The sequence below is a fragment of the Cherax quadricarinatus genome, chromosome 76 (assembly GCF_038502225.1).
Source record: "Cherax quadricarinatus isolate ZL_2023a chromosome 76, ASM3850222v1, whole genome shotgun sequence".
Classification (NCBI taxonomy): domain Eukaryota; kingdom Metazoa; phylum Arthropoda; class Malacostraca; order Decapoda; family Parastacidae; genus Cherax; species Cherax quadricarinatus.
Window position 1 is genome coordinate 5,486,405 of NC_091367.1, and position 25,251 is coordinate 5,511,655.

The window sequence follows — 25,251 nt, forward strand, 5'->3', positions numbered from 1 at the left end:
CCATTCTTTGTGACGGTAAACATACTAACTTTTAGAACATTTCGTAACGTTACGCTTCAGAATTTTCTCTTTCCTATCGTATGTTGCATATTTTGAGACTGAGGTGATAAAAACTTCCTAGATTAGTCTAGTGATTTTACCTGGATGCTGTGTCAGTAGCCAAGCGGAGGTTAAGTTACTCAGTCTTGGTTTAACACGTCAAGGGAGAGTAGTGCTAAAGAAGTCATTAAGATTCGCTCTGGGTCAAGTCAGAAGAGTACAACAGTGACTTTGCTGATCCGTGAGGAAGTGGTTATGGAGTTATGTCTGTGGCCACAAGTAGGTAATGAGTTGCGTGTGTTGTAGAAGTGTTCCTGTGGTGATTCAGTGTATCTACCTACGGTGATCACATCGCTAAGAAGCGACTCTCTTCCTGTCAGACATCGGCTACAAAGGTGAGTCAGTAACACGCGCCTTTCCTTGCGTTCTTTTGCCCTGTGAGAAAACTAGTAATAAGTTTTATTCATCTCTGCTTTTACCTTCCAAGATTTTATAAGACATAACTGTATCTTTTTGGATGCCACTGGTCTCAGTAGTAGTACCAGTTCCAGTAACCAGTTACCAGTAACCAGTGTACCAGTAGATGACTCCCCCCGGTTGAAAAAAATTAACGCTATAACACACAATATGAATCCAGACAGTGATTCACGCAGAGACGGTTGGTAGGGAGTCATCTACTGGTACACTGGTTACTGGTAACTGGTTACTGGAACTGGTACTACTACTGAGACTGGAATCCTTATCAAAAATATAAACATAAATGTATTAGGAGGGAATGGAGACTATTTTTTAAACAGACGAGCTGTTGGAGTGTGAGAAAGGAGAGGGAGACGGGTTAGCCGGATTTGAGCCCTGTGAGTGTGCACTCTGAAGGAGGGGTTGGGAATACTGCAGCTGGAGAGTCATCGAACTGCGATGCCAGAACACTTTGAAAAAGATGGCGATTGGATGAATGAGGGTGAATGTGCTTCCTTCTTGGGGGGACACCCCAGTCTTGGCAGGGACGGCCAGGGCAGGGAAGAACAAGGTGTTGGCAGGGATGACCAGGGCAGGGAAGAACAAGGTGTTGGCAGGGACGACCAGGGCAGGGAAGAACAAGGTGTTGGCAGGGACGGCCAGGGCAGGGAAGAACAAGGTGTTGGCAGGGACGACCAGGGCAGGGAAGAACAAGGTGTTGGCAGGGACGGCCAGGGCAGGGAAGAACAAGGTGTTGGCAGGGACGACCAGGGCAGGGAAGAACAAGGTGTTGGCAGGGACGGCCAGGGCAGGGAAGAACAAGGTGTTGGCAGGGACGACCAGGGCAGGGAAGAACAAGGTGTTGGCAGGGACGACCAGGGCAGGGAAGAACAAGATGGTGTTAAGAGCCACCCAACTTCCTCCGTCTTCTAATAACATGTCCAGGATCTTTCCCTAATTTATGGTATAACTTAACAAATCCTTGAGGACAATTGTGTTGCAGAAGTCTGAGCTCACAATTCTTCTTCTTAAAGATTTGTTAAGTTATACCATGAATTAAGGAAAGATCCTGGACTTTATCTTACGAAACAGACACAGCAGATGTGATAGTAATTATGGAGAAGGTAGATTATAGTGGAAAGATGAACTTGTTAGTAGAAGACGAACTTACGTGGCTCATAAGACTCGCTGTTAACCACCACCACAAGCACCACCACAAGCACCGCCACAAGCACCACCACAAGCACCACCACAAGCACCGCCACAAGCACCACCACAAGCACCGCCACAAGCACCACCACAAGCACCACCACAAGCACCGCCACAAGCACCACCACAAGCACCACCACAAGCACCGCCACAAGCACCGCCACAAGCACCACCACAAGCACCACCACAAGCACCGCCACAAGCACCACCACAAGCACCGCCACAAGCACCACCACAAGCACCACCACAAGCACCGCCACAAGCACCGCCACAAGCACCACCACAAGCACCGCCACAAGCACCACCACAAGCACCACCACAAGCACCACCACAAGCACCACCACAAGCACCGCCACAAGCACCGCCACAAGCACCGCCACAAGCACCACCACAAGCACCACCACAAGCACCGCCACAAGCACCGCCACAAGCACCACCACAAGCACCACCACAAGCACCACCACAAGCACCGCCACAAGCACCGCCACAAGCACCGCCACAAGCACCGCCACAAGCACCACCACAAGCACCGCCACAAGCACCACCACAAGCACCGCCACAAGCACCGCCACAAGAACCGCCACAAGCACCGCCACAAGCACCACCACAACCACCACAAGCACCGCCACAAGCACCACCACAAGCACCGCCACAAGCACCGCCACAAGCACCACCACAAGCACCGCCACAAGCACCGCCACAACCACCACCACAACCACCACCACAAGCACCGCCACAAGCACCGCCACAAGCACCACCACAAGCACCGCCACAAGCACCGCCACAAGCACCGCCACAAGCACCACCATAAGCACCACCACAAGCACCACCACAAGCACTACCATAAGCACCACCATAAGCACCACAAGCACCACCATAAGCACCACCACAAGCACCATCACAAGCACCACCACAAGCACCACCACAAGCACCACCACAAGCACCACCACAAGAACCACCACAAGCACCACCACAAGCACCACTATAAGCACCACCACAAGCACCACCATAAGCACCACCACAAGCACTACCACAAGCACCACCACAAGCACCGCCACAAGCACTACCATAAGCACCACCACAAGCACCACCACAAGCACCACCACAAGCACCACCACAAGCAAATTAATACGCAGTAATAAAACGCTGTAATTATAACCACAATTTTTAAAGAGGGTGGTGGGGTAAGCCAGTGGAAGGCCTCGGTTAGATGACCAAAAGCTCCAGCTGTGGGTCATCACATTACTAAGACCCGCGACAGGAAACACTTGTCCTGTGTCCTAGCAAACTTAACCTAACCTACACAACGATGTCCAAACACTTCGTCCTTCCCATTCCTTGTTTGGGGGGTTTCAAGCTTATCTACTACACGAAGGTAGTCTTTCTAATGCGTTGTTTTGGGGGTTTCAAGCTTATCTGCTACACGAGGGTTGTTTTTTTAAGGTTGCTTGTCACCTGTGCGCCACCAGACAAGAATACTGGCAGTGTCCCAAGTGTCAGTGGAACCATCTCAGTTCCAGGAGTTGTACCACCACTGAGGATCTAGCGCTTCTCCCCCGTGTCATTCTCGGGTTCCTTCGTTCTTCTCAAAATAACATCAGAAATCTTCGCCGTTCATTCACATCATTCCTTAGCGACGTTCCCGTTGACATTCCTGTCGTTCCTGTTGACGTTCTTCCTGTTAGCACCGTTCCCGTTCCCACGCTATTCATTACTCCCTTATCTGTTAATTTCGCTCCCGTTGTCATCATTCCTGTTTGCCGTTGGTCCTCTTGACGCCGTACCGGAAGAGAAAAGTGGTCTAAGGGAAAGGGGGAACGTTTTGCCCCCCTTGCGACGTTTCGGAGGAAATCTCTTACGTCCAGAAACGTTCCTCGTTAATACGTTCTCTCCCAAGGCGTTTACGTAAACGTTCGTTATAACGTTTTTTTAACGTTATGAACGTTTTTTTAACGTTATAGACGTTTTTGCTATAAATGTTCTTGTAAACGTTCTTAGGAACGTCAACGTTCCTTTTTATGTTGAAATTGGATAAAGATCAGTGGCTGCCCCTTCCCCCTTTCCCCTCCCTTCTTGCCCCTTCCCTCTTGCTCCTCCCTCCACTCCCCCCACGAGGGGAAGGCCTGCAACATGCAAGCTGCAGGTATAAATAGCCTGAGAGATCATTGAAGGTTAATCGTACTTGCCACTTAGCTCCCCATTCAGGGTACCACTTGGTCTTGGTGTTCACTGTGTGGTGCACCACTTAGTCTGGTGCTCACTGTGTGGTGCACCACTTAGTCTGGTGCTCACTGTATGGTGCACCACTTAGTCTGGTGCTCACTGTGTGGTGCACCACTTAGTCTGGTGCTCACTGTATGGTGCACCACTTAGTCTGGTGCTCACTGTGTGGTGCACCACTTAGTCTGGTGCTCACTGTATGGTGCACCACTTAGTCTGGTGCTCACTGTATGGTGCACCACTTAGTCTGGTGCTCACTGTGTGGTGCACCACTTAGTCTGGTGCTCACTGTATGGTGCACCACTTAGTCTGGTGCTCACTGTGTGGTGCACCACTTAGTCTGGTGCTCACTGTATGGTGCACCACTTAGTCTGGTGCTCACTGTATGGTGCACCACTTAGTCTGGTGCTCACTTTATGGTGCACCACTTAGTCTGGTGCTCACTGTGTGGTGCACCACTTAGTCTGGTGCTCACTGTATGGTGCACCACTTAGTCTGGTGCTCACTGTGTGGTGCACCACTTAGTCTGGTGCTCACTGTATGGTGCACCACTTAGTCTGGTGCTCACTGTATGGTGCACCACTTAGTCTGGTGCTCACTGTGTGGTGCACCACTTAGTCTGGTGCTCACTGTATGGTGCACCAGTCTGGTGCTCACTGTATGGTGCACCACTTAGTCTGGTGCTCACTGTGTGGTGCACCACTTAGTCTGGTGCTCACTGTATGGTGCACCACTCAGTCTGGTGCCCACTGTATGATGCACCACTTAGTCTGGTGCTCACTGTGTGGTGCACCACTTAGTCTGGTGCTCACTGTATGGTGCACCACTTAGTCTGGTGCTCACTGTATGGTGCACCACTTAGTCTGGTGCTCACTGTATGGTGCACCACTTAGTCTGGTGCTCACTGTATGGTGCACCACTTAGTCTGGTGCTCACTGTGTGGTGCACCACTTAGTCTGGTGCTCACTGTATGGTGCACCACTTAGTCTGGTGCTCACTGTGTGGTGCACCACTTAGTCTGGTGCTCACTGTGTGGTGCACCACTTAGTCTGGTGCTCACTGTATGGTGCACCACTTAGTCTGGTGCTCACTGTGTGGTGCACCACTTAGTCTGGTGCTCACTGTATGGTGCACCACTTAGTCTGGTGCTCAATGTGTGGTGCACCACTTAGTCTGGTGCTCACTGTATGGTGCACCACTTAGTCTGGTGCTCACTGTGTGGTGCACCACTTAGTCTGGTGCTCACTGTATGGTGCACCACTTAGTCTGGTGCTCACTGTGTGGTGCACCACTTAGTCTGGTGCTCACTGTATGGTGCACCACTTAGTCTGGTGCTCACTGTGTGGTGCACCACTTAGTCTGGTGCTCACTGTATGGTGCACCACTTAGTCTGGTGCTCACTGTATGGTGCACCACTTAGTCTGGTGCTCACTGTATGGTGCACCACTTAGTCTGGTGCTCACTGTATGGTTCACCACTTAGTCTGGTGCTCACTGTGTGGTGCACCACTTAGTCTGGTGCTCACTGTGTGGTGCACCACTTAGTCTGGTGCTCACTGTATGGTGCACCACTTAGTCTGGTGCTCACTGTGTGGTGCACCACTTAGTCTGGTGCTCACTGTATGGTGCACCAATTAGTCTGATGCTCACTGTATTGTGCAACACTTAGTCTGGTGCTCACTGTATGGTGCACCACTTAGTCTGGTGCTCACTGTATGGTGCACCACTTAGTCTAATGCTCACTGTATGGTGCACCACTTAGTCTAATGCTCACTGTATGGTGCACCACTTAGTCTGGTGCTCACTGTATGGTGCACCACTTAGTCTGGTGCTCACTGTATGGTGCACCACTTAGTCTGGTGCTCACTGTATGGTGCACCACTTAGTCTGGTGCTCACTGTATGGTGCACCACTTAGTCTGGTGCTTACTGTATGGTGCACCACTTAGTCTGGTGCTCACTGTATGGTGCACCACTTAGTCTGGTGCACCACTTAGTCTGGTGCTCACTGTATGGTGCACCACTTAGTCTGGTGCTCACTGTATGGTGCACCACTTAGTCTGGTGCACCACTTAGTCTGGTGCTCACTGTATGGTGTACCACTTAGTCTGGTGCTCACTGTATGGTGCACCACTTAGTCTGGTGCTCACTGTATGGTGCACCACTTAGTCTGGTGCTCACTGTATGGTGTACCACTTAGTCTGGTGCTCACTGTATGGTGTACCACTTAGTCTGGTGCACCACTTAGTCTGGTGCTCACTGTATGGTGTACCACTTAGTCTGGTGCTCACTGTATGGTGCACCACTTAGTCTGGTGCTCACTGTATGGTGCACCACTTAGTCTGGTGCTCACTGTATGGTGTACCACTTAGTCTGGTGCTCACTGTATGGTGCACCACTTAGTCTGGTGCACCACTTAGTCTGGTGCTCACTGTATGGTGCACCACTTAGTCTGGTGCTCACTGTATGGTGTACCACTTAGTCTGGTGCTCACTGTATGGTGTACCACTTAGTCTGGTGCTCACTGTATGGTACACCACTTAGTCTGGTGCTCACTATATGGTGCACCACTTAGTCTGGTGCTCACTGTATGGTGTACCACTTAGTCTGGTGCTCACTGTATGGTGTACCACTTAGTCTGGTGCTCACTGTATGGTGCACCACTTAGTCTGGTGCTCACTGTATGGTGTACCACTTAGTCTGGTGCTCACTGTATGGTGTACCACTTAGTCTGGTGCTCACTGTATGGTGCACCACTTAGTCTGGTGCACCACTTAGTCTGGTGCTCACTGTATGGTGCACCACTTAGTCTGGTGCTCACTGTATGGTGTACCACTTAGTCTGGTGCTCACTGTATGGTGCACCACTTAGTCTGGTGCACCACTTAGTCTGGTGCTCACTGTATGGTGCACCACTTAGTCTGGTGCTCACTGTATGGTGCACCACTTAGTCTGGTGCTCACTATGGTGCACCACTTAGTCTGGTGCTCACTGTATGGTGTACCACTTAGTCTGGTGCTCACTGTATGGTGCACCACTTAGTCTGGTGCACCACTTAGTCTGGTGCTCACTATATGGTGCACCACTTAGTCTGGTGCTCACTGTATGGTGCACCACTTAGTCTGGTGCTCACTGTATGGTGTACCACTTAGTCTGGTGCTCACTGTATGGTGCACCACTTAGTCTGGTGCACCACTTAGTCTGGTGCTCACTGTATGGTGCACCACTTAGTCTGGTGCTCACTGTATGGTGCACCACTTAGTCTGGTGCTCACTGTATGGTGTACCACTTAGTCTGGTGCTCACTGTATGGTGCACCACTTAGTCTGGTGCTCACTGTATGGTGCACCACTTAGTCTGGTGCTCACTGTATGGTGCACCACTTAGTCTGGTGCTCACTGTATGGTGCACCACTTAGTCTGGTGCACCACTTAGTCTGGTGCTCACTGTATGGTGCACCACTTAGTCTGGTGCTCACTGTATGGTGCACCACTTAGTCTGGTGCACCACTTAGTCTGGTGCTCACTGTATGGTGCACCACTTAGTCTGGTGCTCACTGTATGGTGCACCACTTAGTCTGGTGCTCACTGTATGGTGTACCACTTAGTCTGGTGCTCACTGTATGGTGCACCACTTAGTCTGGTGCTCACTGTATGGTGCACCACTTAGTCTGGTGCTCACTGTATGGTGCACCACTTAGTCTGGTGCTCACTGTATGGTGCACCACTTAGTCTGGTGCTCACTGTATGGTCTGTATAATTTGTATAATGTACTTGTAGAAATAAAACATTATTATTATTATTATTATTATTATTATTATTATTATTATTATGTTGGGTTTCTCTAACTAGAATTATCCAAAATTTGCGCATAAAAAATTTAACGGTCAGTATATCCTGGATGAATGGGAGGTTAATGTCTGGAGACGGCGGTATACTGTGCTTTTTTTGTCATGTTGAAAGAATTCGTTCGTTATAACGTTAATAGGATGCTTAAAAATCGAATGTTTTACGGAAATGCTCAAAAATCCTCATCATGAATTCATAGAATGGATAGCAGAGGTAAACCCAGACATCATAGCTGTCACAGAGATGAAATTACATGAAATGGTGACTGATGTTTTATTAAGAGGAGAATACCACGAGAGAGGGAAGGTGTGGCTTTACAACATCATGGGAATTCTTCAACACACTCCGATCTTTGGACGAAGACCTATTTACACTAGTGGATGGTTCCACTGTGGCTCTGCCTCCTCCAGCCTCCACTTACCTGACTATATAAGCCACTTCTCCCACCATATGCTGTACTTTCAAGATTGAGAGACTCAACACATCGACTCCAGCCTGAGGGACTGATTACCTCAAACTCCTCTCTTCACACCGTTTTTCTTTGTATTGGACCAATGAAGTCACTGTGTGGCGAAACGTTTCCTCAGTAAACATTCCCCTATTTTGCGTGTCTCATTCTCAACTTGTTGGTTTTCTAAGCCATTTATCGCAATTCCCCTGTCTGGTGGGAGGCTGTTGAACAGTCTTTGGACCCACAAATTCGCTGTTGTCGAGTGTTTTTAGCCTATTAGAGGGTCTCCTTCAGGCTGTTACGTAGTAGTGTTACAGAAATGTCGAGGTTATTTACCCAGTAGTGTTTGGGAATGTTAAGGATGTTTATCCTTAACTGTGTTTACAAATGAGAAGTGTTTTCTTGGCTTTGCTGAGAGAGTTCTATTCCCATCGGCGCCACCTGCTCCCTGGGATGTGTCAAGGGTGGGTAGACTTGCTCTCAACAAACACAAGCCGCCACCCAGCCTAAAATAATTTTAATGCACAAATGAGACGTTTTAGAATAAGCTTGATTTAGTAATAATAATAATAATAAATATTTCTAGCAGTTGATGGTACAACGTGTACAGTTTTAGCGTGTTTACCCACTGCTATGCTGTAGGCCAACAGCACTCAGTACTAGTGGGGAGAGAGCCTTCTGTTATACTATCTAATTGGTTATAATCATAACCATGATTTTTAAAGGGGGTGGAGGGGTAAGCCAGTGGAAGGTCTCGGTCAGATGACTACAAACTCCATCTGTGGATCATGATGTGACTAAGACCCGGCTCAGGAAACACTTGTCCTGTTTCCTGACCAACCTTAACTAACCTAACACATTTATCTAGCTGGCAATTATTTTTTGTGAATTGTAATCCATATATATATTTTTCTTATCAATGATAATAGCATGGACAAATCTTTAATAGCTAAAAACACTTAATTAGTTCCTGCCACTGGTACTGGGAAGTACTGTGCTTACCTGTTTGTGCTTGCAGGGGGTCGAGTCGTAGCTCCTGAGCTGGAAGAAAATTTAAACACCTGTTTTGTTATGCGAGAGGATGTTTGTCTGACTGGTGAGACCAGGCTGCGATTATCGGACTGAGGATCGAGCCTTCATCACTTCATAACCTGCCTATTATGACTATCCAATGACCTCGAGTGAGGTGGCAGAGGAGAGGTAGTGGTGTGATTTCTCGTAGCACTAAACCAGTCCAGAGCCCGGCTTTGAGCCAGGCTCGTCTGGTGTTTGCCTGGTCAACCAGGCTGTTGCTGGCCCGCTGACCCACATATTCATCACAGCCTGATTGATCTGGCACCTGGTGAAGATACTAGTCCAGTTTACTCTTGAACAAAACTGTTGCGGTCTTTGACTAGTCCGTCTGATGATGATGATGTGAAAGGCAGTGGAAAGTTGCTAGCCTCGTCACTAGGTTAGGTAAGATAATGTTTGTCAAGACACGGGACAAGTGTTTCCTGACGAGGGTCTTTGTCATGTGATGACCCCCACAACTGCAGCTTTTGGTCATCTGACCGAGGTCAGATGACCTCCGTTAAAAATGACCCCCCGTTAAAAATCATAGTTAAAATTATAACCCCTTGATTCCTTGTCACTCTGGGTATGTTTGTATACCCCAATAATTTAACCTTGTACACCACTGTATCGTCTAGCTAGGTCCTCTCTTCCTAACCAAATCCCCCTCCCCCAGCTAGCTCACTTCCCCACCTTCCAAGAATTACAAATGCATATATATATATATATATATATATATATATATATATATATATATATATATATATATATATATACGGCTGAGAGAGTTGAAAATATAAATATATATGACTGAGAAGGTTGAATATAAATAAGTGTTGGTCAGAGTATAGTCCTCAGCTACGACCTTCCGACATTTTAAGAGCCACGTAAATTTACTCCGTCTTCTTATAACATGTTCATTTTTTCCAGAATTATCTACCTTGTCCATAATTACTAACGCATTTGCTTTGTCTGTTTCGTAAGGTGAAGTCCAGGATCTTTCCTTAATTCATGGTATAACTTAACAAATCTTTAAGGACAATTGTGAAGTTCAGACTTCTGCAACACAATTGTCCTCAAAGATTTGTTAAGTTATGCCATGAATTAAGGAAAGATCCTGGACTTTACCTTACGAAACAGACAAAACAAATATGGTAATAATTATGGACAAGGTAGATTATACTGGAAAAGTGAACATGTTATTCTACCACTATTTCTATTATTTTACTATTGCGGCTGCTATTACAACTAGTAGTATCACTATTACTAGTATTGTTACTACTACAACCACTACTACTACTACCACAACCACCACTACTACCACTGTTATTACTGTCTCTTGTGTTATATTTGCCAATACTTTTCTCCATCTTTCCCTTCCTGGGATCAGATCAAATTGCTTGTCATTGCCCAGGAGCTGCCTGACTTAACAAGTGTTCCCTGATAATATAATGATGGTGTGACTTATTGCCTGTGTCCTCTTCCCCAGGATGACACCCACAAGAGCCTCACCTAAATCCCAGGTACCTACATACTGCTAGCAGTATCTTGAGACTTCCCTAAACAGGGATCCAACCAGGGAATCGTGGGCATTTCAGTTGAAACTTGGGTGCTTTTCTGCTGAAGCTTTCATTATTATTATTTTATATTTTTTTTATTAACACACCGGCCAATTCCCACCAAGGCAGGGTGGCCCGAAAAGGAAAGACATTCATCATCATTCACTCCATCACTGTCTTGCCAGAGGGATGCTTTACACTACAGTTATAAAACTGCAACATTAACACCCCTCCTTCAGAGTGTAGACACTGTACTTCCCATCTCCAGGACTCGAGTCCGGCCTGCCGGTTTCCCTGAATCCCTTCATAAATGTTACTTTGCTCACACTCCAACAGCACGTCAAGTATTAAAAACCATTTGTCTCCATTCACTCCTATCAAATACGCTTGCTGGAAGTCCAAGCCCCTCGCACACAAAACCTCCTTTACCCCCTCCCTCCAACCCTTCCTTGGCCGACCCCTATCCCGCCTTCCCTCCGCTTCAGATTTATACAATCTTGAAGTCATTCTGTTTTCCATTTTCTCTACATGCCCGAACCACCTCAACAACCCCTCCTCAGCCCTCTGGATAATAGTTTTGGTAATCCCACACCTTCTCCTAATTTCCGAACTACAAATTCTCTGCATTATATTCACACCACACATTGCCCTCAGACATGACATCTCCACTGCCTCCAGCCTTCTCCTCTTTGCATCATTCATCACCCATGCTTCACACCCATACAAGAGTTTTGGTACAGCTATACTCTTTTTGCTTCCACGGACAAAGTTCTTTGTCTGCACAGACTCCTAAGTACACCACTCACCCTTTTCCCCTCATCAGTTCTGTGATTATTATTATTATTACTGTATTATTATTATTATTATTATTATTATTATTATTATTATTATTATTATTATTATTATTATTATTGGCATTAAAATCTTGTGGAATATTTAGTGGAGGGTAATGAAGGCTTGATCCTCCTTGTGGTGAGGACGAGACACACACCTATGAGTCAGTAGCTACTAAGTCTGGCCAACACTCTTGATACACTAGGTGAAGGTTACACCCTGGTGTGAGTCAATATACAGTTTTACACACAGGTGAAGCAACATCCTCCCCTCCCTTTCCCCATCCCTCCTCCCCTCTCCCCCCTCCTCCACTATGGTGTAACAAGTGTTATTGTCCTCAACCTTTTTCATTCCACCACACACTACCTGTCCCTCCCCTCCCAAACCCACATCACTCTGTCATCCTCCCAGCTTCCACCCATCCTTTTTCCCTACTTCTTCTCCCTTCCCCTCAAATCAAATCCTTTATTTCTTTGTACAGTACAATAATAAAATATTTATTTCTACATGTACAATGGTTTACTGGCCTAACTGACATCAGTGACACACATATAGAAAGCCCCTTGTTATGTAGAGCATTTTGGGTAAATTAGGTCAATTTTGTCCCAGGATGTGACCCACAGCAATCGACTAACACCCAGATACCTATTTTAGTGATGGATGAACAAGGACAACAGGTGTCTTGTGAAAACATATCCAAATACTTTCCAGCCGTACCAGAGGATCAGCTCCCAGACCTCAGTGTATAGGCTAATTTCCCTGGTGCCTCATGACCCCTACGCTTTTAATGCTTCCCATGAATGTAATTAAAAATTTAAAGCTTTCCAGCTGTAAGTCTGATTTACCTCTTTATCAACTATTGTACATGCAGTATAAAAAGAAACTTGATTCTTCACAATAACTTGCAAATAACTTAAATCTATTCACAGGATGCCTTTTAATAAAGAAATAAAATTCCTTAGATTTTGGATTTAGCTATATGATTCTTAAGGTCACTTCTGCGACAGACCTGCGAGAATGATGATTGTCATAATCATATACGGATAGTCTCTCTTTAAAAGAGGTTTGACAGTAAGGGCTCTTGAATCATATGATCAGATCTCATTGACTTCCATTCCCCTATGCAGTGTGTGATGCACTATAGGTTTAGCACCACTGTCCATATAAAATACAGTACTGTAATCTGTGTGTAGCTAGCCATTATTTCCTTTGTTGTCTTGTTATATATTCAGTATATTTATCTACTATTTCAGTTGAGTGAGATAGCATCATCATCATCGCAGCTTGCTAACTTGCGCTGCATGGCTCCTGTGGGTGAGGGCAGTTTATCACCCAGTTTCCCTGAAAGTCCAAGACACGAGAGCGGAGAAGTGAGCATGGAAGCCAACCTGGAGGTGACCTCCCTACAGGAGCGTCTGGCGCTTCTTGAGGGCGACAACGCCACACTTCGAGCATCTTGTGCTTCCCTGCAGAACAAACTAGATGAGGCAAGTAAAACTGTTGTAGACAAATATGGGACACTGTAGAGAGACAAGAATACCAGTACTGTATTTGTTTCAGTATCTGTTGTTCACCATAATATTTTAAAGTTTTTTGAGGGCAACAACCTTGGTTGAAAAAATAACAATATGGTTCAACTAAAAGTCATGCAATGGAAGCTCAAGTTGAAGTCACTATAAGCTTCTTCAATATATAAACTTCTAAATATTAATGATTTACCAAGTGAGAATTTGTTGATTAATCATTAAGGCCTGAGCTTGCTACCATCTGCAGCTCATAAGACTGCCATCCCCACGAGCCCCTTTGAGGCGGGGTAGATGGCAGACCAGAGGCCTAGCTTCTCCCTACGAGCCCCGTGAGGGCGGGGAATGTGGCTAGGCCTGGGGACACTTGGTCCCAAAGATGAGGTACTGTACCTCCTCCCATGGGAGACTTTAGTCTCGAGACACTCCCCAGATAGGGAGCCAAGGCCGGGTCACCACTACTTGGAAAAGACCCGGGCCGGGAGAATACCGGCGAATAAAAAAAAAAAAAAAAAAAAAAGATTAATCATTCTTTGAAGTCAGACAAGGAGTGACTTGTAATGTGTTTTATTCTGGTAGTTGTAGTTGATGCTGTTAAGATGTGGAAAAACACACTTATGTACAGTTCAGGACATTTATTAAAGGAAACGTTTTGCCATGAGTGACTTCACACTTGCACTCACTCACCCATTTGACTCTAAACACAGAAATACGAATCTTAATCTTAAAATAATGAATCCTAACTAGTCATAAGTTTGCCTGTGATACTCTAATATAGAAACTATGTATTGTGCCAAAACAAAAGCATTCACATTGCTAAACTCACAAACTATAATTTAGTCACTTAGCCATAATACCAACTCACTCCATAATTCGTAATAATTTAGAGTTAAGAATTAATCTAAGTCTGCCCGATATGCCTAGCCATGCTAGGTGTCCTAGTGGCCCCCTCTGTAATTAGTATTTTATAACATGTAAATCACAAAGTATCCAAAATCTGTAAACCCCGCATTGTAATCCTAGACCTAGAGAATAAACTTGATTGATTGATTGATAATACAGAGATAACTAAGAAAACCAGTATGTATAATGGCAGGAGTCAGGTGGATTGTCACGTGGGTAGAGATAGTAGTGGTGGTAGTAGTAGTAGTAGTACGTAGTAGTGAAGCTAATGTGGCGAGACGGATTGGGTTAGAGTAGGACCTGTTGACATCATGTTACAGTGGTCTCCAGAATGGGTAATATCCTGTTGATTAGCAGTTTTGAGATACATACTGTAACTACAGGACTTTTGATGGATAGTGTTACTGACAGCAATTAGGGCAGCTTCTATACACTTTCACCATCTTAAATCATCTCTTTAATCACTAATCTAACCTCACTGAATTTCATGAAGTGTCCAACATCGTCCCTATGTTGAACACTGCTGTAACATGATGTCAACAGGTCCTTCTCTAACCCAACCTGTCTCACCACATTAGTTCCACTGCTACTACCACTACTACTACTGCTGCTGCCGCCGCCACCGCCATCGCTGCCGCCGCCGCCGCTGCTGCTGCCGCTGCTGCCACCGCCGCCACTGCCACTGCCGCCGCCGCTACCCACACAACACGCCACTTGATTCCTGCCACTTTATACACTTTATTTCTTAGTTATCTTTAATAAATGTCCTGAACTGTACATAAGTGTCTTTTTCCATATCTTGTCGGTATCACCAGACCATTTCTCTGATCCTATTAAGGTTTTTGGCTACATACTGACCCTCTTGAATCACTTGAAATACCAGAGTGAAGGTAGCTGATTACTGAGTGTCATGTGTGAATGTGAGTATAGAGTGCCACTCTACTGTGTCACCTTGCACTATCACATTATTTATAGAATTACTTTTGTAGTTTGTTAGGTTTGAAGCCTATTGACTGCACAAGTGTCATTAAGACTGCAACATTTGTTGATCCCTAAATAGTAGATTTTAAGTGTATATACACTGAGATGTCCTGTCTAAAGGCAATGTGTGGTGTAGATATAATGCAGAAAATTCGGAGTGTGGAAATTAGAAGGTGTGGAGTTAATAAAAGTATTAGTCAGAGGGCTGAAGAGTGGTTGTTGAGGTGGTTTGGTCATTTAGAGAGAATGGATCAAAGTAGAATGACATGGAGAGCGTATAAATCTGTAGGGGAAGGAAGGCAGGGTAGGGGTCGTCCTCGAAAAGGTTGGAGGGAGGGGGTAAAGGAGATTTTGTGGGCGAGGGGCTTGGGCTTCCAGCAAGCGTGCGTGAGCGTGTTAGATAGGAGTGAATGGAGACAAATGGTATTTAGGACCTGATGAGTTGTTGGAGTGTGAGCAGGGTAATATTTAGTGAAGGGATTCAGAGAAACCGGTTATTTTTATATAGCCGAACTTGAGTCCTGGAAATGGGAAGTACAATGTCTGCACTTTAAAGGAGGGGTTTGGGATATTGGCAGTTTGGAGGGATATGTTGTGTATCTATACATATATGCTTCTAAACTGTTGCATTCTGAGCACCTCTGCAAAAACAGTGATTATGTGTGAGTGAGGTGAAAGTGTTGAATGATGATGAAAGTATTTTCTTTTTGGGGATTTTCTTTCTTTTTGGACCACCCTGCCTCGGTAGGAGACGGCCGACTTGTTAAAAAAAAAATACACTGAGAGTTATGCATAATATTTTTGTGTATATTTAGCTTTGTTTTTATTGCTATCCAAGGATACATAGAGTTGTAACATTATTGTTGTTACCATGTATTATTAACCCTTTGAGGGTCGACAGGCCCTCTCCGAGACTCGTTCTCAGGGTCGGCCAAATTTAAAAAAAAAATATTTTTGTCTTATGAAAAGATAGAGAATCTTTTCCCAATCATAATGACACCAAAATTATGAAATTTGATGGAAAACTTATGGAATTATGCTCTTGCGAAGTTAGCGGTCTCGGCGATGTTTACGCATCGGCGATTTTGCCCACTTTGAGCCCCATTTTCGGCCAATTCCACTGCACTAGTCGACAAAAAACATGAATATTTCGCTAGAACTCCATTTTTTCTATCGAGTGAGTGCAAGAAACCATCTATTTACCAATTTCAACTATCCAGTACAGTGGTCAGAATTTAGCAATTTTGCCAATTTCACACAAATTTCAAAAGATGCCAATTTCCGAATAGGGTCCAGAATAAACAAGAAAGACATTCCTGGCACTAAAATGACATTTCCTTTGTTCATTAGTCACGTCTCAAGGCCCCTCTTACATTCTTTTGCTTTCCACTTTGAATTTTTATTCTCACAAAAAATAGAAGATTTTCTGTTATGCAGACTACTGCATTAGTGTAAAAAATGGTATAAATAATATTGGCACACTTGCAAAAGAATATTAGACTCACCAGTTGACGTGTATTGGACGCTTGGCATGATTTGTTTACTTTTGAACTTTGGTAAAAATCGAACATTTCTGCTACTTTGAGCTCAATTTCAAGGTACTTTTCATTGTAAAACCAGTCAAAATCATCTCAATTTCTGTAATATGTCTTCCATTCTATAAAATGAGACCAAGAAAACTAGAATACAACAATAAATACCATACGAAAATACAGTGCAAAGCCGCTGTTTTATTCCAAAAAAACGGTCAAAGTTTTTTTTTTCTCATTATGCACTGTGTGCTGCAGGATTTTTTTTATACTGTGCACACTGACCACATAGACCCATTCTTTCATATGTAGGCCTACCAGCTTTCTCCCACTAGATTTGAGGGCGCTAGAATTTAGGCGTACTAGTACGTCAAAAACCCTGGGCCGTAAGCCGTACTAGTACGGCCGAAACCCTCAAAGGGTTAAAGAGAGCTCTGGCAGAGGTGTGAAGAGCCTTTCAGCTCAGTGCTAGTACCTTCGGCTCACAACCAAAGAGCCTGGGTTATATCCTGGGCGGGTGGAGACATATTGTCAAGTTTCCTTATACGTACCTTCTACCCCTGTTTACCAGAAGTAAATGGGTACCTTAGTGTTAGCTGACTGTTGTGGGTGGCATCCTGGGAAACTGGAAATATACTTTAGATAAGAATGGTGTTTGAAATCAACTGTACATTATCTGTACATTCTACAATAAAAAAAAATTCCAAGTCTGGCAGAAAAATGTTAACTGAATTATTGTCCCGATAAATTGGGTGCCTGGTTAATATAAAATCTGAATTCGTACCTCTACAGCTGTAGGTATATTAATTGGGATACATTTTGATGGTCATTTTATTCGTCATGTTTTATTTCTCTCTCTTCTCCTCAGGCTCAGCAGGATTCAGGAGTTGCTAGTCCACACACTGAAAGTGACTCAGCCAAATGCCACACTCCTGAAGTGTGTCTTCAGTGTGAGCAGTTGTCTGAGGAATTGCATCTCAGTAGGTCCAAATGTACAGAGTTGCAGTGTCTACACGACCTGCTGGAAAACCAGGTGACGCAGCTTCACACACAAGTTGATTCATTGCAAGCACAAGAGAAGCACTTGAAGAATGAAATCACACATCTGGAGAAAACATTGAAAGAGACACTGACTGCAGGTGAAAGGCTCAGTACAGGTGTGCATGAGTTGCTCAAAGAAACAAGTTCGTCTGCTGTACCTACTGTCAATTTGGTTACAGTGAAGCCTGAACAGTGTGCGGCACTAGTATCAAGCAGTGTGATCTCCCAGCCGGACACAGACTCTTCACTGTCCCCCCAACAAGTGATCGACCAGTGTCAGCACAAGCTAGAAAATTTGGAGAAAGAAAATGAAATCTTAAGAGTGAGTGTTTACATACTATACTGGATTTTTTGTCAAAGTTATGATGTTTTCTGTTATAACTGATTTCAAACACATTGTCATTAACCCGTAAACGGTCCAAACAGATCTACGTTCACATGTGTAGTGCTACAAAAGTAGATCTAAGTTTTTTTACATATTTTCAAATATAACAAAAAAAAAAGTAGATCAAATTTTTTTTACACATTTTCAAATGTAGAAAAACAAAAAGAAGATCTACTTTTTTTACATACTTTCAAATGTTGAAAAAACGTATATATACGTTTGAACCATTTACGGGTTAAGGGGATGGGTACGTAGCACCCTGAAGGAAAACTATGTTTAGTCTTTTCTACTTCATTGGTTGGGTAGATGGTAGCTTGGTAAATAGCAGTCATTCTGAGAGAGATTACTCTCCTGCCATATGAGTGTGTAACAGCAGCCTGTTATACATGTTGCATCTGGCAGGATTGTTATTTCTTTTCTTTCTACATCATGGATGTGTAAAATGGCAGGTAAATTTGATAAACTTTATATACATCAAATATACACTTATTTTTTCCTTCATTGGTATTTCATAAAATTGTAGCTCTTGTTACTGCAATATGTATTTTTTTTCAGAATCATTAACAGATATACAAAGCATTGCCTGGCAGAAAAGAATAAGTGGCACCATGGCCAAAATTTGGGTTAGTAAAAGATTCGGCCCTTTAACTCTTTCAGGGTCGGTGTCATACTAGTACGACTTGCACGCCAGGGTTGGTGCTGTACTAGTACGCATAAATTCTAATGCCTTCAAATTTAATGAGAGAAAGCTGGTAGGCCTACATATGAAAGAATGGGTCTGCATGGTCAATGTGCACAGCATAAAAAAAAATCCTGCAGCACACAGTGCATAATGAGAAAAAAAAAACTCTTGTTTTTTGTTTAAAACAGCAACTTTGCAGTGTATTTTCGTATGGTATTTATGGTTGTATTCTCGTTTTCTTGGTGTCATTTTTATAGATTGGAAGACATATTACAGAAATTGAGATGATTTTGATTGGTTTCATAAAGAAAAGTACCTTGAAATTGAGCTCAAAGTAGCAGAAAGTTCTATTTTTGCCAATGTTCATAAGTAAACAGATCATGCCACACATCCAATACACGTCAACTGATGAGTCTGATATTCTTTCACAAGTGTGCTGATATTATTTATATCATTTTTACACTAATGCAGTAGTCTGTATAACAGTAAATCTATTTTTTGTGAGAATAAAAGTTCAAAGTGGAAAGCGGAAAGCAAAAGAAATGTAAGAGGGGCCTGGGGACGTGACTAATGAACAGAGAAAATGTTATTTTAGTGAAGGAATGTCTGTCTTGTTTATTCTGGACCCTATTTTGAAATTGGCATTTTTGAAATTTGTGTGAAATTTGCAAAATTGCCAATTTCTGACCATTTTATTGGATAGTTGAAATCGGCAATTGGCTAGTTTCTTGTACTCATTTGATAAAACAAATGGAGTTCTAACGAATTAGCTATGATTTTTGTTGATTGGTGCATTGGAATTGGCTGAAAATAGGGCTCAAAGTGGACGAAATCGCTGATGCATAAACATTGTCGAGACAGCTAACTTCGCGAGAGCATAATTCCGTAAGTTTTCCATCAAATTTCATACTTTTGGTGTCATTATGATTGGGAAAAGATTCTCTATCATTTCATAAGAAAAAATAATTTTTAATTCTTCTAGAAAAATTTTCGAACCTGAGAAAAATTTTAGGAGAGGGCCTCTCAACCCTGAAAGGGTTAATATTTCGTCTGTTTGTGGGGATGTGTAGATATTATCTTCTGCATCTGTAAGTTAGGCTCAGAGCCCCATAACAAAGTATGGTAATTATATTACCTTTCAGAATATCATAAAAGAAATGCCTTCTGTTTTTATATATTATTTACTTAAAAATGCAATACATATACAATTATTTTTTTTATTATCACACCGGCCGATTCCCACCAAGGCAGGGTGGCCCGAAAAAGAAAAACTTTCACCATCATTCACTCCATCACTGTCTTGCCAGAAGGGTGCTTTACACTACAGTTTTTAAACTGCAACATTAACACCCCTCCTTCAGAGTGCAGGCACTGTACTTCCCATCTCCAGGACTCAAGTCCGGCCTGCCGGTTTCCCTGAACCCCTTCATAAATGTTACTTTGCTCACACTCCAACAGCACGTCAAGTATTAAAAAACCATTCGTCTCCATTCACTCCTATCAAACACGCTCACGCATGCCTGCTGGAAGTCCAAGCCCCTCGCACACAAAACCTCCTTTACCCCCTCCCTCCAACCTTTCCTAGGCCGACCCCTACCCCGCCTTCCTTCCACTACAGACTGATACACTCTTGAAGTCACTCTGTTTCGCTCCATTCTCTCTACATGTCCGAACCACCTCAACAACCCTTCCTCAGCCCTCTGGACAACAGTTTTGGTAATCCCGCACCTCCTCCTAACTTCCAAACTACGAATTCTCTGCATTATATTCACACCACACATTGCCCTCAGACATGACATCTCCACTGCCTCCAGCCTTCTCCTCGCTGCAACATTCAATATTTGTAATAAAAATCAATTTCCAAGATTAAGAAACATTCCCACAAGGAAGATTTTTTCATGTTTTGTGCTAATTTATCCAGAATGGTTATAAAGGGGGGCAGAATTTTATAACATTTTCCGATACATGGTTTTTGACATAACATTTTCTGATATCTGGTTTTTAATATAACATTTTCTGATATATGGTTTTCAATGTTGACATTTAGATAAGATCACATGGATTTTTTTTTTATTTTCACACTACTTAGTCTTCTGCTGTAATTGGAAATGACTGATAGAGTAAAAAAAAAAGTTATTCACCTTCAGTTATTTCCTCCACTTCAATGACTGTTAGTTATTTATTGATTGCATGTTATTTTTTTTTAACACATTGGCTGTTTCCTACCAAGGCAGGGTGACCCCACCAAGGCAGGGTGACCCCACCAAGGCAGGGTGACCCCACCAAGGCAGGGTGACCCCACCAAGGCAGGGTGACCCCACCAAGGCAGGGTGACCCCACCAAGGCAGGGTGACCTGCAAAAGAAGACACACTTTCATAAAGTTTTTCTTATTACATGTATTGTTTTTTAATAATTTCTACAGGAGAAGGGGTTTGATTGCTTATTATTGTAAGTAATTTTGAGAATGATTATTTTTTCAGGAGCAGTGTCGTGCAGCAGAAATGGAGAAGACTGCTCTGCGGACAAATATACACAAGGTTAGTGCCAATTGGTTTGAACGTAAGACTCGTGTAAGTGATAGTGACACAGACTCTCATAACAGTGGGGATGGTGTTGATACCCTTCAAGACTCCTCCAGCAGTCGTGAAGAGGTGGGCATCCAGGTGCCAGAGTCGATTCCAGATCCCCATCTCATTATAAAGAAACTGGAGGACATTCCTAAACTTTTAGCAGAAATCTCTTTTGCAGCCGGCAAACTTGAACTCACCGAGAGAATGTGCTGTGAACTTCGAAGACGGGTTAGGGATTATGAAACAGTCATTGATGACCAGGAAATTATCATTCATGGTTTGAAAGACCAACTAGATACATATTTTAATGATAACCAGAAAATGTCACAGCAGTTAAGTGCACTTACTAAGTTGTTTGAAGACTTGGAACTCATCGAGAAGACTCGAGTTAATGCTGTTGCTCCCCCAGACAACAACACCACAACCTTCAGTAACTTACCTTCAGCAGAAGATTTCAAAGTAATGTCTAACAGTGTTAGCAAGACTTACATTAAACTAAGAGAGCTTATTTTTGAGAAAAAATCCCTTGTTACAGAAATTGAGCGTCTGAAGGTACTTAATGTGGAACTTCAGCGACGCGTAGCTCAGCAGGAAACCAGACTTGTCAATGTTTCTGATGCACTTCACACTACTTGGCTCTTGGTTTCAGACATGAAAGAACAACATGCCCAGCTCCACTCTTCAGAGTCTATTCTCCGATACGAGCTGAAGGAGAAACGAGAGCTCCTTCATCGCTTAAGGAATGAGCTGGAGTGCTCACGAGAACAATGGCACAAAATTCGGCAAATGAATTCAGAGAGTGAGGAAGCATGGAATACTCTTAGAGAGGAACTCAATGAGAGAAGACGCATTGCAGAGAGAGTAGCAGAGGCGAAAGGTGGTGAATACCCTGCAATAGAAGAGGAAGGAGCAGCGGCTATAACACACACTTATGGTGAATTTGAACCCCCTGTAGATTTATTGCTTGATATGGCTATTGAATATGGTGTTGTTGATGCTGATGATGACACCTCCACATCAATTGTTGCTGCAATGGCAGGAGAGGACATGCATGCCACTCGCTTGCAAAACCTAGAAGAGCAGTGCAGTTACCTCTATCAAAAACTTATGGCATCAACTGCACGTTCATTGACTCTTGCATCAAGACTGTCTGCTCTTCACCAGCATTATGGTTCCAGCGATGATGAAGATGATGACGATGATAATGATGATGAAGACTACGAAAATGATGAAGAGGAAAATTACCAAATTAATCACATGGAGTCAGAAGCATTGAGCCCTGAGCCCGAGAGCTTTGACACAGCATATGTCAGTGAGGCAGACACAGGATCAGCTCCTGGGACTTTATCTGAGGAAGAAACTACTGCACCAGTAAGTGCCGACGAGGCATTTTCTCCAACGGAAGAACTTCCAGAGGCTGAAGGTGACCTTAGTAAGCGACTTATCAACTTTCTCCCAAGAAAGATTGAAATTCTTCACAGGGATAACAAGAAACTGGAAGAACGATGCACTCTACTCCTTGAAGAGAAGAATCGCTCCGAGGCACAACTGACTGAAGCTCTCGAAGCGGAGAAGAGACTCAGGCAACAGATGGAGGAAAAGCTGGAACATCTGGGCAAGTGTGTTGATGAGCTCAAACTAGAACGCAATGGCAAGGTATTGTCACAGATAAATTATAGTTTCTGTCTATGAGCTAACATATTTGTGAACCTCAACTAACCACCTTTTAACACAGGTGTGAAATTTTTTTAAAGAGTGAGTATTAAAAAAAATTGTGAGCCTTATTATTGATGTTTTGCACACAACCTTCAATAGATTATTTCTTAATAATTTATAATAACACCACACAGAGCTTAGAAATTATTTATCCAATACAGCCTGCAGTCTTTCTATGTATAGGAGTGATAATCTCTATAAACTGTTTAATATTCCTGCTTTCCTTTAGTGTTTGATTAATTTTGCATTTTGGACATGATCACTATCCTTGTGTTGTATTTGGTATTCTTCGTTGTTGATTTCTAAACAAGTATTAATGTGTGTCTGGTATATTGTTTTTGAACCCCTTTTTTCAAATGCTAGAGGTACCTAACATGCGCTTGGTTAAGACACATGTTCCAGAATATGGTTTTATTTGGACAGTGCTTTTAGAGCTTTATCAAGTCAAATGATAAATGCAAATGATTAAAACACTGTTCCAATAAAAGCACATCCTGTAATGTAGGCCATTCTTCACTACTGTCGACGGGATGTTGTTTGAATCCATGCACTTGGTCGACATGTATGTCATTCACAGCTTGTAAAAGCATGCCAATTATAATGTCTTTATTTTACTCTGTTTTCTCTGCTTCAAATGATCTGACCTTGGCTGGTCTACCACCAGCTTCCAAACTACTGCACACATTTAGGGATTCAAGTTCATACAAAATGCATCTGCTTTTTGTAGCTCTGTCTCGTTCCTTATGGATATCTTTCAGAACAATTGTCATGGTCATATCTCCTATTTTGAGAACTAAAATAAGCAAAGTCTCTCATACTTTAAGACCGTTGATATTGTTGCTGTTGTTATACTAGCTAGTAGGTTTGTTAAAAATTATATAAAATATCGATTCGAAAAGCATGGTAGGCTTCATCAGTCAAATACAGAGGAGAATGTATTGTAGACAGCAGGTGTAGTGGTGGGGTAAAGGTGATGTAATCAGTCCATCAACCTTGGAGAAATAGTTTGAGGTAGTCAGTCCCTCAACCTGGAGAAGAGTTCAGCTCTGTGGTGTGAGGAACGATATCATTCCAGATGTGTCTTATTCATCAGCTAGTAGGTTGGTAGACAGCAATTATTTGAGAGGTATGTGCTATAATCCTGTTATACAGGTGTAAGACAGAAGCCTGTTAAACGTTTTGCACTCTGGCAGGGATTCCACGTACTTTATTCTCTTTCTTGTGAACATGTATGATATCAAGCATTTCTTATATAATTCTACTTACATTCATTATATGTTTATCTTAATGTTCCTTGGTTTTCGTAATAGTTCTTATTCACGTAGCATTTTCCTTGTAATTTAGGTGACCTGGAGTGATGTTGCCTGGGACTAGTGATGACACTTTAACTGGTGTAAATGACTAGCATCTGTCTTGCTACAAATTAGTAAAGTTTAGCCACCAGCTGCCATTCATATATTGATTTTGATCTTGACTTTAATGTAACTGTTGTTCTTAGTAAACTGTTTTAGTGGACCTAGACATATTCTGTGTAAGAGAATGTTTTATTTAGATATTATTTTACACTATTGGCAATTTTTTTTAAACTTGTAACGTATTATAGGATAAAATTTTTCTAAAGAAAAATTGCAAAGGTTAGTGGATGAGTTTGAGAATGTGTAAAGGTAGAAAGTTGAAAGTGAACATAGAAAAGAGTAAGGTGATGAGGGTATCAAATGATTTAGATAAAGAAAAATTGGATATCAAATTGGGGAGGAGGGGTATGGAAGAAGTGAATGTTTTCAGATACTTGGGAGTTGACGTGTCGGCGGATGGATTTATGAAGGATGAGGTTAATCATAGAATTGATGAGGGAAAAAAGGTGAGTGGTGCATTGAGGTATATGTGGAGTCAAAAAACGTTATCTATGGAGGCAAAGAAGGGAATGTATGAAAGTATAGTAGTACCAACACTCTTATATGGATGTGAAGCTTGGGTGGTAAATGCAGCAGCGAGGAGACGGTTGGAGGCAGTGGAGATGTCCTGTTTAAGGGCAATGTGTGGTGTAAATATTATGCAGAAAATTCGGAGTGTGGAAATTAGGAGAAGGTGTGGAGTTAATAAAAGCATTAGTCAGAGGGCAGAAGAGGGGTTGTTGAGGTGGTTTGGTCATTTAGAGAGAATGGATCAAAGTAGAATGACATGGAAAGCATATAAATCTATAGGGGAAGGAAAGAGGGGTAGGGGTCGTCCTCGAAAGGGTTGGAAAGACGGGG

At 43.1% G+C, this 25,251-nt stretch overlaps 1 protein-coding gene across 7 annotated transcripts in view; it reads left to right on the forward strand.

Moving 5' to 3' along the window:
- Positions 1-25,251, forward strand: part of LOC128703702 (FYVE and coiled-coil domain-containing protein 1) — a 105,589-nt gene that overhangs the window by 40,663 nt on the left and 39,675 nt on the right. For 5 of the 7 annotated variants that reach the window (XM_070101196.1, XM_070101199.1, XM_070101198.1 and 2 more), the window contains 3 exons: positions 12,919-13,152; positions 17,470-17,964; positions 21,191-22,936. In XM_070101196.1, coding sequence (XP_069957297.1) covers positions 12,919-13,152; positions 17,470-17,964; positions 21,191-22,936 — 2,475 coding nt within the window. Of the gene's footprint in view, positions 435-12,918; positions 13,153-17,469; positions 17,965-21,190; positions 22,937-25,251 lie in introns of all 7 variants that reach the window. The other 2 variants (XM_070101201.1, XM_070101200.1) reach the window with 2 other exon arrangements.